This window comes from Megascapheus bottae, chromosome 21 (assembly GCF_031878675.1).
Source record: "Megascapheus bottae isolate mThoBot1 chromosome 21, mThoBot2.hap1, whole genome shotgun sequence".
In the NCBI taxonomy this organism is placed as follows: domain Eukaryota; kingdom Metazoa; phylum Chordata; class Mammalia; order Rodentia; family Geomyidae; genus Megascapheus; species Megascapheus bottae.
This window is the reverse complement of record NC_143529.1, coordinates 2,553,805-2,571,475: the sequence shown is the minus strand read 5'-3', so window position 1 is coordinate 2,571,475 and position 17,671 is coordinate 2,553,805. Positions and strand designations below refer to the sequence as shown.

Genomic DNA, 17,671 nt, shown 5'->3' with positions numbered 1-17,671 from the left:
AAGGATAAATTTTTACATTCTACTTTTCTATACATTTTGACTTTTGAACCATGTTAAAGTAGAATTTAAAAGTTAAATTAAACAATTAGGGTCGAGTTCCTCTAAGATTAAGAATGAGAAAGCATGTACACTCTTTATTCCTCTTCAATGTAGTACTGGAAATCCTAGCAAGAGCACTAAAGCAAGAGAAAAACATAAAGGGGATACATACAGGGAAAGATACATACAGATGACAATATTTTGTATTTAAAGAACCAGACAGATTCTGCTCCCAAGTTACTTGAGCTGATCGAAAACTTTGGCAAAGTAGCAGGATATAAAATCACAAAAATCAGTAGCTTTTCTGTATGCGAACAATGCGAAGAGCAAGACAGAAATCAGGAACAGAACCCCATTTGAAATAGCCTCAAAAAACTCCAAAAGAAACCAAAAAACAAAAAACTAGGAATGAACTTAAAGATGTGAAGGATCTATGACGAAAACTTTAAAAACCTGAAAAAGGCTTATTTCACTTAATACAATTTTTCCGTCTTTATCTTTCCTTGCAAATGTAACAAGTGATGTCATTTTTCCTGACGGACACATAGAATTCTATTGTGTATATATACCACATTTTCTTGATCCATTCATTAACTGAGGAGCATCTAGATTCAGTTCCATATCTTAATTAAGGTAAATAATGCTTCAATGAACATAGTTGTGCTGGTAGTTTTAGTTGTGGCCTTGGTTGTATTCAACTGGGTAAATGTCCAGGAGTGAAATAGTGAACCGAATTAAGTGAAGTAAACCAGACACAAAGAAACATGGGCTCCGCTAATTTGTAATAATTATTATATGTTTAAGATAATATTAGCAGAAGATCACAACAGCTCAATATGTATGTACATACATAAAATGGTGCTAATTGCAATGAACTCCCAGATATGAACTCCTCCAAAACAAGAGGGTGTTTTGGTGTGTGTGGGGGGGGGAGGGTTGTTTCTGTTTTTAATGTACTATGTGAAGTTATTTCTTTTTTCCTTTGTTGTTGTTAGTTTTTCTTTTTCTCCCTGTTGTCACTTTTTTATTTTGGTAACCTTGTGTTGTATATATGTTTATCTGATTGGAGGAATGGAAGGGGAATAACAGAAATGGTGAGACAGGAGAAAGGATGAACCAAAACAACAGTGATATTCATAAGACACTATGATGGAATGAACTTTACAACTTGGGAGGAGGAGTGTCAGGGGAAGGGGGTGAGAAAAATGGGAGAAAAAAAAGAGAGGGAAGGATTCAATAAGAAATGTACTCAATACCTTACTTATATAACAGTAATCCCTCTGTACACCACCCTTACAATAAAATTTTAAAAGAGAAAAACCTGAGAAAGGATATTAAAGCAGGTTTAAGGAAACAGAAAACCTTCCATGATCGTGGTTTGGAAGATTAACATCAAGAAAATGGCAATACTGCCCAAAGAGATCTACAAAATCAGTGCAATACTTATCAAAACCCCAACATTATTAAGTATCACAGAGATAGCAACCCCAAAATTTATATGGAATAACAGAAGATCCTGAATAGCAAAAGCAATTCTAAGCAGGAAGAAAAATGCTAGAAGAATATCAATACCAAACTTCAAATTTGTGCCCATAATAAAAATGGGCACAAGAAGAGAACTGAGGACCAATGGAATAGGAGACCCAGAAATGAACCCAAAGACCTACAGCCATCTAATATTTGATAAGGCAGCCCAAAACACACAATGGAAGAAAGCCTCTTTGACAAATGGTGCTAGCAGAATTGGCTATATACATGCAAAAAACTGAAGCTAAATCCTTGTATATATCACTGCTAAGGGGAGCAGGGAGTGTTAAGGGCAGCAGGGACTGGCACCAGGTGGAATGCCTAAGAGTTCCCCCACCCTACTGTGGAAGGTCGACAATGGTACAGCCCCGCCCCCTTGACCTCCCCACCCACCCCAATGAGGAGGGATATGTGGTACAGCCCAGCCACCTTTGCCCTTCTAGGGAGGGGCAACCTTGACCTTCTCCCCACCCCCGTGAGGAGGGATATCCTCTTGGGTGAGGAGGGGACCGGCTTTATGTGGAGACCTTTCCAATTTGTGCGCCAATTCCAACTAAGGTGATAGGTAAATTCAAACACTAGGCTGTAACCCTATTGGCTACCTGCGTGTGGCCGGAGCTGGCAATGGTCCCTCTGTGTATGTGACTATCCCATTGGCCACCTGTGTGGCCAGGTTGGACCACATGGGTTTTGCCCTTAAAAACCCTGAGTGAGAGCCACTCGGGGGTCACAGTGTCAGCTCCAGAGTCTGCACTGAGTCCCTGGCCGGTCAGTTCACCATCTACTTCCTCAATACATTCACCTTTTTATATGAGACTGTCTCTGTGTGGTGGACTCTGGTGGGATGTGGAATCCCCACCTGGAGGGATGTGGAATCCCCTCCTCTTGACCCCATAACAATCACCTTGCACCAGAATCAGTTCCAAATGAATCAAAGACTTTAAAGACCAGATACCCTGAAAATATTACAGGAAGGAATAGGGGAAACACTGGGGCTTCCTGAAATGGTCAAAACTTCCTAAGTAAAGATCCAGAATCACAACTATTAAAGAAATGGGAGTGCATCAAACCGAAGAGTTTCAGAAAGGCAAAGGACACAGCTAGCAAGATAAACAGAAAGCCCACATTTAGGGGAAGATCTTTACTAGTCATACACAAGAGCCTCATATCTAAAAATACTTAGAACTCAAAATATTAAATTACCCCAAAACAAATCTTCAAAGAAACAATCCATTAAAAAGTGGACTAGGGGCTGGGAGGTTGGCCTAGTGGTTGAGTGCTTGCCTAGCATGCACGAAGACCCGGATTCGATTCCTCGGTACCACATACACAGAAAAAAGCCAGAAGTGGTGCTGAGGCTCAAGTGGTAGAGCTCTAGCCTTGAGAAAGTCCAAGGACAGTGCTCAGGCCCTGAGCTCAAGCCCAGGACTGGCAAAAAAAAAAAAAATGGACTAGACTTAAAGAGAGACTTCTCTGAAGAGGAAATAAGAACGCCCAATAGACATATGAAGAAATGTTCAGCATCTCTGGCCATAAATGAAATGCAAATCAAAACAACACTGAGATTCAACCTTACCCCGGTTAGAATGACAACTATCAGGAAACCTATTAACTGACACTGGTGGAAATGTAGCTGAAAGGGAACCCTACTATACTGTTGGTGGGAGTGTAAACTTGTGAAACCACTGTGGAAAGCAGTACAGAGGTTCCTCAAAAGGCTAAACATAAAGCTCCTCATCAATCCCACTCCTGGAGCTTATCCAACTGATCACAAAGCAAGTCATACTAAAGCCACCAGCATAATCATGTTCGATGCAACTTGTGTACCATGGCTAAGATATGGAATCAATCAAATGCTCCTCAGAGGATGAATGGATCAAAGAAAATGTGGCATAGATACACAATGCTTCCATCAGAAAGAAGATGAGAAAGGCTATTCACAGAAAGTGGGTTTTTTCTGGTTTGTTTTTTGCTTTTTTTTTTTTTGCAAATCACATACAACTGATTTATAACAATATTTATTTTTAATTTTAGGCTTTATTCACAAATAATGAATACAACTTTTTGTTCTTTAAGAGACTTTCCTTTTCCGGAATTGCTTTTTGTTGTTGTTGTTGTTGTTGTCAATTGTGGGGTCTAAGCACTTTAGCTCAAGGGTAGAGCTCTACCACTTTGAGGCACAGCTCTACTTCCAATTTCTACGTGTTAGTTGGAGCTAGGAGTCTCAAGGGAACTTATCTGCTCTGGTTGGGTTTGAACCACAAATCCTCAGTTCTCAGTCTCCCGAGTAGGATTATAGGAATGAACCACCAGCACCTTACTCAAATTTCTTTTACCTCTCCAGAACTCATCATAAATGAAGCTATCCCTAGAATCTGTTTTGTAACACACAATAAGTAAGCATCCCAAGCACATGATTCTTCAAGGTACTATTTTGTAAACAAGCAATAAGTCTTAAGAATAACAAATAATACCTACCTTATAGTTCATTAGATTTTTCTCTCTAAGCTTACTTAACAAAAACAATTCTTTGGTATTGTGGTAGAAATTTTACTTGAAAAATTTTGTTTCAAGAAGCTTCTTTCTAGTGATAGCAAAATTATGGCACTTTAATCAACATATCTAAATAATAAAGGTTTAAGTCAGGTACACTGAGGAATTTTTTTTTTGGTTGGGATAATGTATAGAGGGGTTACTGTTACATTCGTCAGGTAGTAGGTGCATTACTTCTCACACAGTCTCATGTTTTTGTCCCCATTTCCTTCCTCCCATCTCCTCCCAATCATCTTGTTTCCCCCCTTACCTTTCCTATTTCAAATAAACAAATATATACACAAGATACCAGGTAGCAAAGTCAGATAGGGTAACAGCATGAGATTAACCATAAGGGCAAAAAAGAGAAGAGAAATAACATTAAGAACAAGCACACAAGATAAAGCTCTTGTTTCCATACCCTAGAGTTCTTTTCATTTAAAATCTAGTTACATGTGGTCATATAGGTTGAGACACAGGAATTTTTAAAGGGTGAACAAACACAGTCATTATATTCAATATATTATTAAAAAGAATTTTTATGTAACTTTAGGGTAGGGATAGGAGGGAAGAATGGGGAATAATTATAGAAGAGGCAACACTGATCAAAATGCACTATATCTGTAAAATGACCTGTGGAATTGAGAGATCTTTGTACAACTATGTAGTAAAAATTAAAAGAAAAAAATTTTTAAAGATACAATAAGCCAGAACTGGTAGCTCATGCCTGTAATACTAACTGAGACATGAAGATTGTACTTCAAAGCCACTGTGGTAAAAACAAGACCCTGTGAGAAACTTTTTTTTTGTAGGTCATGGGGCTTGCACTCTGGGCCTGAGCCCTGTCCCTGGGCTCTTCAGCTCTACCACTTGAGCCACGGTGCCACTTCCAGTTTTCTGGTGATTAATTGGAGGTAAGAGTCTCGGGACTTTTGTGCCTGGGCTGGCTTTGAACTATGATCCTCAGATCTTAGCCTCCTGGGTAGCTAGGATTACAGGTATAAGCAACCCATGCCTGGCACCTTGTGAGACTCATGGCTCCAATTAACTACTCCAAAACATTGGACCTGACATTGTGGCTCAGTTGCCAGCCTTATACTCAAGTAGAAGCTCAGGATAGCATCCAGGCCCTGCGATCAAGCCTATAATTAAAACAAAAACAAAAACAAAAACAAAAAACAAGCCGGGTGCGGTGGGGCCAAGTTCAAGCCCCATGATCCACAAAATAAATAAATAAATAAATAAATATAATTTCCCTGAGCATGCAAGTTAAATAACTTGAAAACTGGACTTTCATCTGACCTCTAATAATGAAAGTCTGTGAAGGATTCTTACTTCCTATCTATATCAAATAATGTCTCCTACTCACAGATACTTTTTTCACAGATTCCTTGTATCTCTCCCACCACAATATCCAATATTTAGAAAAGAATTAAATTCCAGTTGTGACTAAGACTTCATAATCCTCGTATGCTATATGCAAATTCTTTTATTTTATATTTTATAGTAACATTTTATAGCAACATATCTGAGCATCAGCTTAAACCTACTGAAGCATTTGTTAAATACCCAATATTTATGATCCAGATCAAAATTCATCCATCTTGCCTAAAACTTTTGGCCTGAAATAATCTTTACTTCCACTGATTTTCACTGACAACAAAGGAAAAATCAAACACTAGACATATATGGAAATTCTATGGCATGAGTCAAAACCTTCTTGTGGGAAATCATAAGATTTTTTTTTAAAGACACTAACAGTATAAATAAGGAATAAAAACTTTTAAAACTACACTTAAGAATTTGCCATTTGTTCATCTTTGCTATATAGTATTTTATAGAACTTAGAATCAAAGAAAGTAATGTAACAATGAGGAATATTGACAATTGTTTAGTAAATGTGGTTATCATTAAACCAACAACTCATGATTGATAATTAGTACAGCTAGCCTTGAAATATACCTGAAGGAACATCCACCTTCATCAAGTAAAAGGAAACAAGCTGAGTGCCAGCATTACACATCTGTAATCCCAGTTATTAAGAAGGCTAAGATGAAAGATTTTAGTTCAAGGCCATCCTGGACATACTCAATAACTCTTCTCAACCAATGGCTGGACATAAATTATTGTAACTTCATGGAACGGGAGACTGAATTATAGGCTGAAATTTAGAGAACAGTCCAGCCTAAGCTGAAAAGTTCATGAGATTCCATCTCAATGTTGAGCTCAGTGAATGTTGAGCTCAATGACATGACCCTGTTATAGCTACAAGGAGAAAGCCTAATTGGGTTGAGAGACAGGACATGCTCAGGTGGAAAGGGAATCTTATCTTAAAATAATCAGTTAGAAAGGGAAAGAGACATAGAGAATATGCCTCAACAATAGAGAATATGCCAAGTTAAGTGGGAGACCCTAAGTTCAAGCCTAAGTACAACATACTCCCTCAAACAAAAAATGTATCCCCAAACCATCCAAGGAAGGAACATTTGAACCACAATCTTGAATTCAAACCTTTGTTTGATTATACTGCTTCTTAAAACCCTCACTTGAGCAGGTATAGGTTAAAAGGTACTACTAACTTATCTTCTGTTTATAATTCAAATCTTCAGTCACAAGGAATCAAAAGATTCAAATCTTTAGTGACAAGGAATTATCCCTCAAGAGACTTAGGGAAACCTATGTCAAATAGCGGAGTCACCACCACATTCATATCAAATCTCTATGGCTAGATTTCTGCTTTACTGTACCTGTTTGAGGCCCTACCACATTGAATACCTACAGAATGAATGAAATCAAGACAGTCAATACTTCCCAAAATATGCCATCATTCTCTCTGACCTTTTTGTGTATGTGTATGTAAGCATGACAGATAACAACACAACAATCACTGATCCTATTGTCTTAACACTTTTATATCGTAAAGGTAGAATTAGAAACAAAGGGAAGTCCTCTTTAAACTATGACTTTAGTAACTGTTCAACCTTTTGCCAATAGCATCCAATTTACTTTTTGTAATACGAGTAAGCCTCTAATTATTAAAACTCAGGACATAGTTCAGTAGTAGAAAGCACACTCCATACATGCAAGGTCAGAAGTTTAATCCACATCGCAAAACAAAATAAAAAAAACTAAACTTCCAAACAATTTTTAAACTATAAGCAAGTATTTATAAAATCAACAATTAGCAAGCACAAGAAGTGGCCCGTTGGGAAGTAGCCCTTATTTGAAATCACAAATTAAGCACGCTCTAAACTAGTGTTCTACAATACTATTTATGTTCTTATAAAATCAATTTCAGATACTGTCATGTTAAGAAAAATTTTCAATTCTATAAAATAATTGCTTTGAAAGTAAAAGACATATACTGCAGGAACTTACAGTCTTTCCATAACTACAACTAAACTTGAAAACTGTGATGCTCATCTAGGGAATGGCTCTCCTAATTCTCCAAATAATATCTACTTTAAATAAACTCACTGAATCTACTTGTAAATTACCTTCCTTTGGCTGTCTCATTATTCAATATGCTTTCAAGGAACATGGTGATGAAAGAAGAAAAATACCTCTTTCTAACATAACCATACTGGCAAGAACATCAACATTATCAGTATTCAGAGAATGTCTTGGCAGGTTAAACCTTCATAAAAAGAAGGAACACTATCTAATCCAAGTTATCAAAATAGCAATAGTACTTCTCATATTCAATATGATGGAAAAGCAGAAAAAATAAAGATATCGATAGTCACATTTAAATTTCAAAATTTTTTTTATAAAAGCATATAAATTATGGTGAAAGTAGAAAAAGCTAAAAGGCAATGTTCAAAGAGATTTATGGTAAGAGGTTAATGTATTTTGGAAGGTTTTTTGATAATATAACTTAACAGTTTTTTGAAGCACAAAAGAATGATCTAAAACCAAAGTAATATAGCAATCTGTATTAACATCTAAAGGTAGAAAACATCTTGTGTAGTAATGGCTAATAATTTTACTATTAAGCTTTTGATAATCTTTCATAGCATAACTTTCTTAAAACTGCATCTTAATTACTAAAGACCACAGAGATTTGCATTTGCTGAATCAAAACTAAAATGTGTGTCCTCCAAACAATAATATACAGTAAATTACAAAACAGTTTTCCATTCTCAAAGGAAAACATCTATATTTTATACTGGTTGGGGGAAATGATGTAAGGTTTAAACTGTTATATAGTTCACTTAGATTAAGTAAAAATTTATATAACATCTCACAAATATACTACTTTTATTAGCTAAGGCAATAATCCTGTTTTGCCATTTGTACCTTCTTACTGTATACTTTTCTACTTAGTTGTAATAACTTTTCCCTCAGAAGTCTCTCATCATGTGTAACATTTTTCATTAGTTTTCCCTTTGTGATTATTATGTTTCTTCTGACCTTGTTCTTTTCTTAACTTGGAGACATTTAACTTTTAATTCCTAAATGCCCTCTGGATCAAGAGGTCATAGGTTATTTATATTAGCAGAATGAGTCTCCATCCATCAACATCAAGAGCAATCATAGCAGGGTAGAACTGGAAGAGATCTCAAGGTATCATTTGGTTGAGGAGTATGCCAACAAGAACAGGTGGCTAGCTATTCTTAATTTTTGTTTATTTTTTTAAAGATGAACAAAGATTTTGATTATAAACATTTACCATGGCCTGAAGATTGAATGTTCTTGACAAATGAGTTAAAAAGATGAAGTAGAAAGAAAACTGGACCAAAATGGGTTCTGACTTACGCACTATTACCAAAAAAATATGAAAAAAAATTAACTGATCACTTTCACCTTCAAGTTCTTCAAACAAATACTGTCTACAAATACTGTCTCACAGACTTCAGTGCCCACGATGGCTGTGAACAGCAATCCTCAGCTCTCAGCCTCCTGAGTAGTGAGGATTATAGGCATGACCACCAGCACACACAGGTAAAGGACTAAAGTAAATCTGACTACTTTTCATATTATCAAAATCTATCACAACATTTTACAAAAGATGGCACTTAAACATTTCTTGAGCAAAATTTACTTTCAGGATATCACTAATGTAAGGCGCTATTAGATTTCATACAGATATTATAAAGTTAAAGTTGTTCTTTATATAATAATAAAATTAAAAGAATGTGGAAGGTGTTTCACTAGTGCAGTAGGTAGCACTTCAGTCTCATAAAATAATGTGGAGTAATTTTTGTTTAAAATGGATATTTTTTCCAAGTAGTTTTTGAAATGCTACACTATAATACCATAAACTGGGTATTTCATATCCTAAAAAAATTATTTCTCATGCATTCTAAAGGTTGAGAAATCCCAGATGAAGCTTGCATAAATAGTCCCTGGTGAGAGCCAACAATCTAGTTGAAAGAGAGCCCCTTCTGAGTGTCCTCAGATGACAGGCGATGAAAGCAACTTTCCCTTCTATAAGGGCACTAATCCCATCTATCTAGGTTCTTCCTTTACGACTGAACCATCTCCAAAGGCCCAATTTACAAGTACCACCATAATGGTGATTAGGTTTTCTACAATGAATTGGGATAATAGGCTATGACAAAAACATTCAATCTATAGTATACATCTAGCTGTTCTACTGAAAAACACACGAAACATACTATTCCATTATTATATACCAGAAAGATTTTGTTGTTGTTGTTATTGTGCCAGTACTGGGGCTTAACTTAAGGGATTCATGGTGTTACTTGGCTTTCTGGCTCAAGACTGACACTTGATCACTTGAGCCACAACTCCATTTCCAATGTTTTGGAGATAAGAATCTCTTCAATTATTTCTGCCTACATTGGCTTTGAAGAATGATCCACACATTTTGGCTTCTTAAGAAAGCAGAATACTGGCCCCCAAAGGAAAAAATTTCCCCAAAGGAAGAAAAAAAATGCTCACCTTATTATGTACAAAAACAAGCCTTAAACCAGGCTTTATGATACCATAGCTTATCAGGAGATCCTGGATCTTTTTTATTTCATCTTTACATTTTTTAGCAGTTGAGTAAAATTGCTTTCTTACAGGCAGATTCTTAAATAACCTTAAAGCAGTGACAGTTGTACCTGTTGGCAGATAAGATGAAAACATATTTAGATTTGAATGAACCTTCAAAGATCTTCAACTACACACATAATCAATATTTAGTCCCTTGAATCACTGAAGCTAAACTTTATCCAAGATTAGGAAATAAAAAATAGCTTACCTGGGGGTCCAGAGTGTAGCCTAGAGGTAAAGTGCTTGCCTAGCATGCACGGGTTCGATTTCTCAGTGCCACATACACAGAAAAAGCCAGAAGTGGTGCTGTGGCTCAAATGGTAGAGCATGACAGTGTCCAAGCCCTGCTTTCAAGCCCCAGAAACAGCAGAAAAACAGAATAGCCTCCTTTTGCAAACAACTTTGATCGACTATTAGATTCTTCTATTTGTAACTTGCTAAATATATCCTTTTCTTTTTAAAAAGTTTTATTACCAGGGTGATGTATAGAGGAGTTACAGTTTACATTCATAAGGTAGTGAGTATATTACTTCTTGATCAGTTACCCCTTCCCATCTTTTTCTTCCATTTTCCTTTACCCCGCCCCCTCCCAACTTGTACCGTTCATATCCAACATATTGTATTGTGAATATTGTTGTTACACTTGTTCATCCTTTGTCCCTTGTCTCATAATCTTATTTTTCCCCTTCACTTCCCTGATTCACATAAACAAATAAGTATATATACAATACACCAGGTACCAAAGTCAGATATAGCAACAACAGGGAACAAACTATAAAGGAAAAAAAAAAGAAAAAGAAAAAGAGAAAACAAAACAAAAAAACCCAAAAGAGGAAGGGAAAACAAGAACAAAACAAAACCCAAAAGAGTAAAGAAATGACTTCACATAATAAATACAACAATCACAACAATAAACTTCTTGTTTCCCTATCCTGAAGTTCATTTTGCTTAGCCTCATGGCCTAATAGCCATGTGCATATAGCTTTTCTGAGGTATTGCGATTCTGTTAGGAAAATCCTAGATGTGTACTAATTATTACACATGAGGGAAACTATGGAGCCAATGTTCCTTTGCGTCTGGCTTACTTCGCTTAATATGCTTTTTTCCAAGTCTTTCCATTTCCTTGCAAATGGGGCAATGTCATTCTTTTTGATGGCAGCATAGAATTTCATTGTGTATATATATCACATCTTCTTGACCCATTCACCTACCCTATGACCCAGCAATCCCACTCCTGGGCATTTACCCAAATGTCCAGAAAGAAGGTCATACTAAACCTATCAGCATAACCATGTTCACTGCAACATTATTTACCATAGTTGAGATAGGGGACCAACCCAGATACTGCCCCTCTGTAGATAAATAATATCCTTTTCTATATGGTCTAAACAAGAAAAAATAAACTTCAGCAGAGAAACATGGAATCTTAAGTATCTGAAGAAATGTGCTGATATGAGAACCACCTGTGCATGTGATCATTCTGCACCTTAAAACACAATGTAAGCCAAGGCATTCCTGTAATTTCAGCCCTCAAGAGAGTGAGACAAATTCATTCAGTGTTATGAGACCCTGTTCCAAAACAACTGATGATTTCAGACTTTGCATGTGATAACTTTTAATCATTTCCCTAAAAATTCTTACTTAAAGTAATATCTAATAACCTGGTTTAATTTACCTTATCTTCAACAACAAACATTTAAAACAGGATAATCAAAAGCATTATTCTTAACTATGAGTTAACTAAACTGAAAAGCTAAAAAAGGTATGTTATGTAGTTTACTCATTTAATAGTTTTCTTAGTAGCATGTATTAACTGCATAAGTCTCATGACATTTTCATAATGTATATAACCTATTTGAATAGTTCTAGTGAATTCTTTGATTCTTTTTTTCATATATTTTTATTGTAATTAATAGAAGGGTTACATTATATTCACCAGATAGAAGGTGCATTAGTTCACAAACATTGATACCCTTTTTGGTCTCCATTTCCCTTCCACCATGCCCTTCTTTGATTCTTTTAGGCATAGTGTAGCTTTTAAGCTTAGTTACTAAATCACTTTACTGACCAGCCTGTTTACAGTTATACAAGATCAATAACCTTTTTTTCTCTCTTTGCTTTCTCTTCCTCTTATCTTCCCCTAAGGAAACTACCACAAATTCCTCCAAACAGGATGCCTTTACAGATGCCTGAGTGTGGCCTAGTGGGAGAGTGCTTGACTGGCATGCCGGAAGTCCTGGGTTGGATTCCTTGGTATCACATACAAGGAAAAGGCCAAGCAGCACTGTGGCTCAAGTGGTAGAGCGCTAGCCTTGAGAAAGCTCAAGGACAGTGCCAAGACCCTGAAAGAATTGCAAAAGAAAAAGAAAGAGAAAGAGAAAGAAAGAGACAGAAAGAGGGAGAAAAGGGGGGGGGGGGGAAGACGGGGAGGAGCAGAGGGAGAGAGGTTTCGAAAGGAAGAAGACAGCCAGAAATGGTGCTGTGGTTGGCTGAGAAGAAGGCTCAGGGGTAGAGTGCTTGCCTAGCATGCATGTATGAAGCTCTGAGTTTGATTCCTCAGTGCCACAAAAACAGAAAAAGCTGAAAATACCACTGTGGCTCAAGTGGTAGAACCTTGAGCACAGACAGGCTCAAGGATAGGGCCCGGACCCTGAGTTCAAATCCCAAGACTGGCAAAAAAAAAAAAAAATGTCTTTCCAACTGCAAGCAACGCTATCTTGCTCCTCTCTGTATTTCACTGGCCTCCTAGGTGTAAAGAAATAAGAATAATGGGCCAGGCATGGTGGCTCACACCTATAATCCTAGCTACTCAGGAGGCTGAGATCTAAGGATCATGGTTCAAAGCCAGCCTGGGCACTAAAGACCATGAGACTCTTATCTCCAATTAACCAACAGAAAACCAGGAGTAGTGCTGTGGGACAACGGGTAGAGCAGTAGCCTTGAGCTGAATAGCTCAGAGACAGTGCCCAGGCCCAGAGTTCAAGACCCATGACTGACAAAAATAAATAAATAAATAAATAAAATAAAATAAAACAATCATCTAACCTTTCTTTTAGTTTCAGCTCATTTCAGGTCACCACTGTCTGGAGGATGGAAATAGTCATTTTTCAAAAGACTTGTAAGGCTTCAAAATCTTTTAGTTTCCTCAGTATCACATATATAGAAAAAAAGCTGGAAGTGTCGTTGTGGCTCAAGTGGTAGAGCTCTAGCCTTGAGAAACCCAAGGACAGTGCTCAGGCCCTGAGTTCAAGGCTCAGGATTAGCCAAAAAAAAAAAAAATCATTCTTTAGTTCAGTCCCAACTTGCTTCATAATTGCTTTGTCAACACAGAACTTCTGATAAGATTTAATAGGCAAGGTGAACTAGCTATGTACGAGATTCCCATATTCCATTATATCATTGTGGTGCCCATAGAGCTCTTAAAATTCAGCTGAAGAACAAAGCTTAGCATTTTAGATGCACAAATCCTGGGTTTAAAAATCCAACACAAAACGAAGATAAAATGTCAGAAAGTAAAATAAATAAGTAAATTTATGTTTCAAAAACAAAATCAGTGGATTTTATCTGTGACAGATTTATTCTTTTGTAAATGTATGCATCCTACTCAATTAATTTCCTAAAAGTATAATTAATGATGTTTCTTCTTGTGTAGAAAAGTCTTTCTCTTGAGCTTAGTCATTTAAGTTTCTTTGTGATACAGTTCTTGAGTAAATCAAAAGAAAAATATAAGCAGATTTTTGTTTTGATCAGGCTTTTTAACTTATAGGGTATTTACTTCTTCCTATCAACAGAAAGCAATAGTCACTTCTTCAATAGGCCTCATTCTTATCTTGCTGAAAGGTGATATTCCCAGACTTTCTTATACATTCATATTCCAAATCACTATTTGGAATTACTTTTTTATGAAAAACTTCCTATTTTCTCTCTACATAGGCAGTAGTTTCATCTGATTGCATTATTTATTTAGTTATCTGTGTTTTTAACTAGTTGAATACCTAGGTAACAAATATAATGGCATCTACTATAGTTGTGAACACATGAGAGGGGGGAAAAAACAAGACAGGTAGAAATCAAGAGAATCAAGGATAAAAAATAAAAGTCTATGAAAGTATAAAAAAGTAATGTTTTAAAAATATACGGTATGCTTCAAAGATCATACACTGACTCTATATGTTTATAATTATTTTAGCACCTGGAAATAATAAGTTACTAAAGAAGACACAAATTGTATGTGAGAAAAATTTACCGAAAAAAGACTTTTCTGATTTCAAATGAAATATGCATCTTTAGTAATAAAATTCCCAATAATATTGGTGCATAAAAAAGCCTTAATACACTATGATATTTTACAACAGAAGTGTTCATCTATCTAACTTCAGCACACTCTTCAGACACCAAAATTATAGCTGCAGTCCTATAATATGCTTCCTGGTATACTTACGCATGATTCTAATCTTATGCCACTAATGTAAATGTATAAATATATTCCTAATGTAAAGGTATAAATACTTGAATATATCAGAAAGTACTCTTTAATTACTTAATGAATAATGTTCCATCCTTCAATTAAGATGAAAACATAACTAGGCTCACACCTATAATCGTAGTTACTCAGGAGACTGAAATCGGAAGACTATAGTACGAAAACAGCCCAAGCAGCCTGTGAGACTCTTATCTCCAATAAACTACTCAAAAAAAAAAAAAAGACAGAAGTTGCTCTGTGGCTCAAGTGGTAGAGTGCTTGCCATGAGTAAAAGAAGCATGTTCAGGGACAGCACCCAGGCCCAGAATTGAAGGCCTAATTTGGGGGGGGGGGAGGGGGAAAGAAAGAAAAAAAAAGATGTAAAGATCTTTTACAAGCATAATTTCACACAGTAGGAATTTACAAATATGATTAATCACAGGATGAAAAGGAAATGGAAATATAACAGCAGGGTAGGAAAAGGAAATACCCTGATAAGACTATTCAGTAATCTGAATAATTCATAAAACAGAAATACTAGGAAGCGTTAAAAGAATTTGAACAGGAGGAAAAGTCAAATTAGAAGCATAATATTCATTATTTAAAAAAAGAAAACAAATGATGAAAAAATATGACTAGAAACTATTAAGCCAGTGTTATTAGAAAAAATGTATAAGATGAAGAGTTATTCTACACTTCTTGCTGATTTAAAACTATCAAATATAGTTGTTTTTTAAAAAATAAATGTAGGGGTCAGAAGTTTGGCCTAGTGGTAGAGTGCCTGCCTAGCATGCATGAAGACCTGGGTTCGATTCCTTGGTACCACATACATAGAAAAAGCCAGAAGTGGTGCGGTAGCTCAGGGTAGAACACTAGCCTTGAGAAAAACCCAAGGTCAGTGCTTAGGCCCTGAGCTCAAGCCCAGGACTGGCAAAAAAAAAAAAAATAAATAAATGTAAATAAAAGAGCAATTAAAATGAGTACTAAATGCATATCATTTTAATGGCTAAATTAACTCATAGCAAAATAACTATAGCTAAAAAACCAGAACTAGAATTTCTAGTAAACAACTTTTAAACGTTTTAAATTAAGTTTTTTTTAAGGAGTAACAATTTTCCAGTGCCTAAATAAATTTCTGTAAGTTGTTTCTGTCCCTGCATTTGGGCTATCTACAGGTAACATTCTACCAAATGATATGAAGAGTAACTGCTAAGCAAGGATGTTCACACCACAGCAGAAATTAATCTACAAGAACTTTAAATGCACAGGTATAAATTAGGATGGTTGAACTGTAGTTTTATCTTACACAGAAAATATTTAAATGGAAGCTAATGACAGCTGGTGAAATGTGAGTCTGTGATTTAATCACTCAATAACTATCAGCACTAAGCAATATAAATGTAGAAGGCTTTTGAAAGAGTGTGCAGATTTTAATAATATGTTCTCCTAGAGCAGTTTGAAATTAAGACGTTGTTTTTGTTGATGTTGTTTCCTAACGAATTGAATATAATTAGGTGGAAAAAAATGAGCTATGAAAGACAAATACTGGTTTTGGAACTATTGACCTTTCAAGTATGCTGTTTCTTAAGAAAAAAGAACAAAAATAGTATTTACTTGACTGCACAACTCCTTTAGAAGAAGATGCCGACTCCCTTAGGTGGAAGGCTTAAGTCAGCAGAAAAATTCAACAAGTTAAAGGGCAAAGATCAAATGCAGTCCATATTTAAGGATTGTTATTTCATAGTTCCCATGGAGATGAATACAGAAAAGCATGGTAAGTATGAATGATGCAGAGCTACTGGCCATCCATATCAGACCTGTTACTAAGATAACTATAAATACTTTTAACTTTTATAAGGTGACTAGATGACTTCAAAGTACTCTACTGAATAGCCATTCCAATAATTCCTAATAGTTTCCTAGTTTGAACTCATAAGATCTTAGGTCAGAATATTTCTGGAGAGGGACCACATTTTTAAAAACGTCTTCTCGGAACTGGCACTATGGCTCAAGAGGTAGGGCAGTAGTCTTGAGCTGAAGAGTTCAGGGACAGCACCCAGGCCCAAAGTTCAAGTCCCATGACCGACAAAAATAATAAAATAAAAAATGTCTTCTCTTTGTGCTAACCTTTAACACAAACTGATTATAGCAAATTATTTTATTAAAAATATGTATTTACCAGATAATATTTATATACCAAGCTAGCAACTTGACTTGAGCTTACTTTCATTGGCAGAATAAATGGGAAAAAAAATATTAAGTGTTTCCTTAGGGAATTCCTATTAACTCTAACTCTATTTTCTATTTGAATACAAAACAGATTCCTAATGTAATCTGTATCTATGCGGACAATTTAGAATGTGCAAAAAATTTGGTACCAGAATTAAGAGTTAAGGAAATACCAATGAACACCAGTTATTTAGCAAAAGTAAACTCAGTAATATGCCATTAAAACTGGAGGGAAGAAGGGAAGGAATGAGGGAGGAAAGAAGGAAGGAAGGAAAAGAAGGAAGGAAAGAAGAGAAGAAGAAAAGAAGGAAAATACTACTTTGCTAAGTTATAATGAGGAATTATAAAATTAAACATGAATTTATATTCCAAGAACCTTTTTAGAACTAAGAATTCTTTTTTATAGGAAGACTCTAAAAAGGTCTATCTATAATACTCTTCTAACTGTATAATCATCTTGTTACCAGAAATTAAAAGTAAGAGAAAGATTAAACAAAATACATGAATTGAAACTTAATATATCTCAAAACAAATAGTTTTTAGAGGAACTTAAGAAAAATGTATCAGTAAAATTACATAGTATATAAAATATGAAAAATTAAGTTAAGTAGAAACAATAATTAGTACATTATTTCCATAAAATAACACAGTAAGTAAAGAAGTGAATGAAGGTATTTGGACTTCACCATTAAGTTGATAATTGTTCAAACTGAGCACTGAGTCAACTACTCTACTCGTGTACATGATTGAAGTTTTCCATAAACAAATCATAGTATCTTAATTTCATAATTATAAGTATCGGTTAAAACGTAGTTACATAATGTTTCATAATAAAGATTAATTAAGATTCATTAATGATAATGCTATGGCTTATTATCA

The 17,671-nt window shown here is 35.5% G+C and overlaps 1 protein-coding gene across 3 annotated transcripts in view; it reads right to left on the bottom strand.

Moving 5' to 3' along the window:
* Nucleotides 1-17,671, bottom strand: part of Pms1 (PMS1 homolog 1, mismatch repair system component) — a 75,993-nt gene that overhangs the window by 33,961 nt on the left and 24,361 nt on the right. For all 3 annotated transcript variants that reach the window (XM_090354471.1, XM_090354473.1, XM_090354472.1), the window contains one exon: nucleotides 10,006-10,169. In XM_090354471.1, the coding sequence (XP_090210597.1) occupies nucleotides 10,006-10,169 (164 nt within the window). The remainder of the gene's footprint in view (nucleotides 1-10,005; nucleotides 10,170-17,671) is intronic.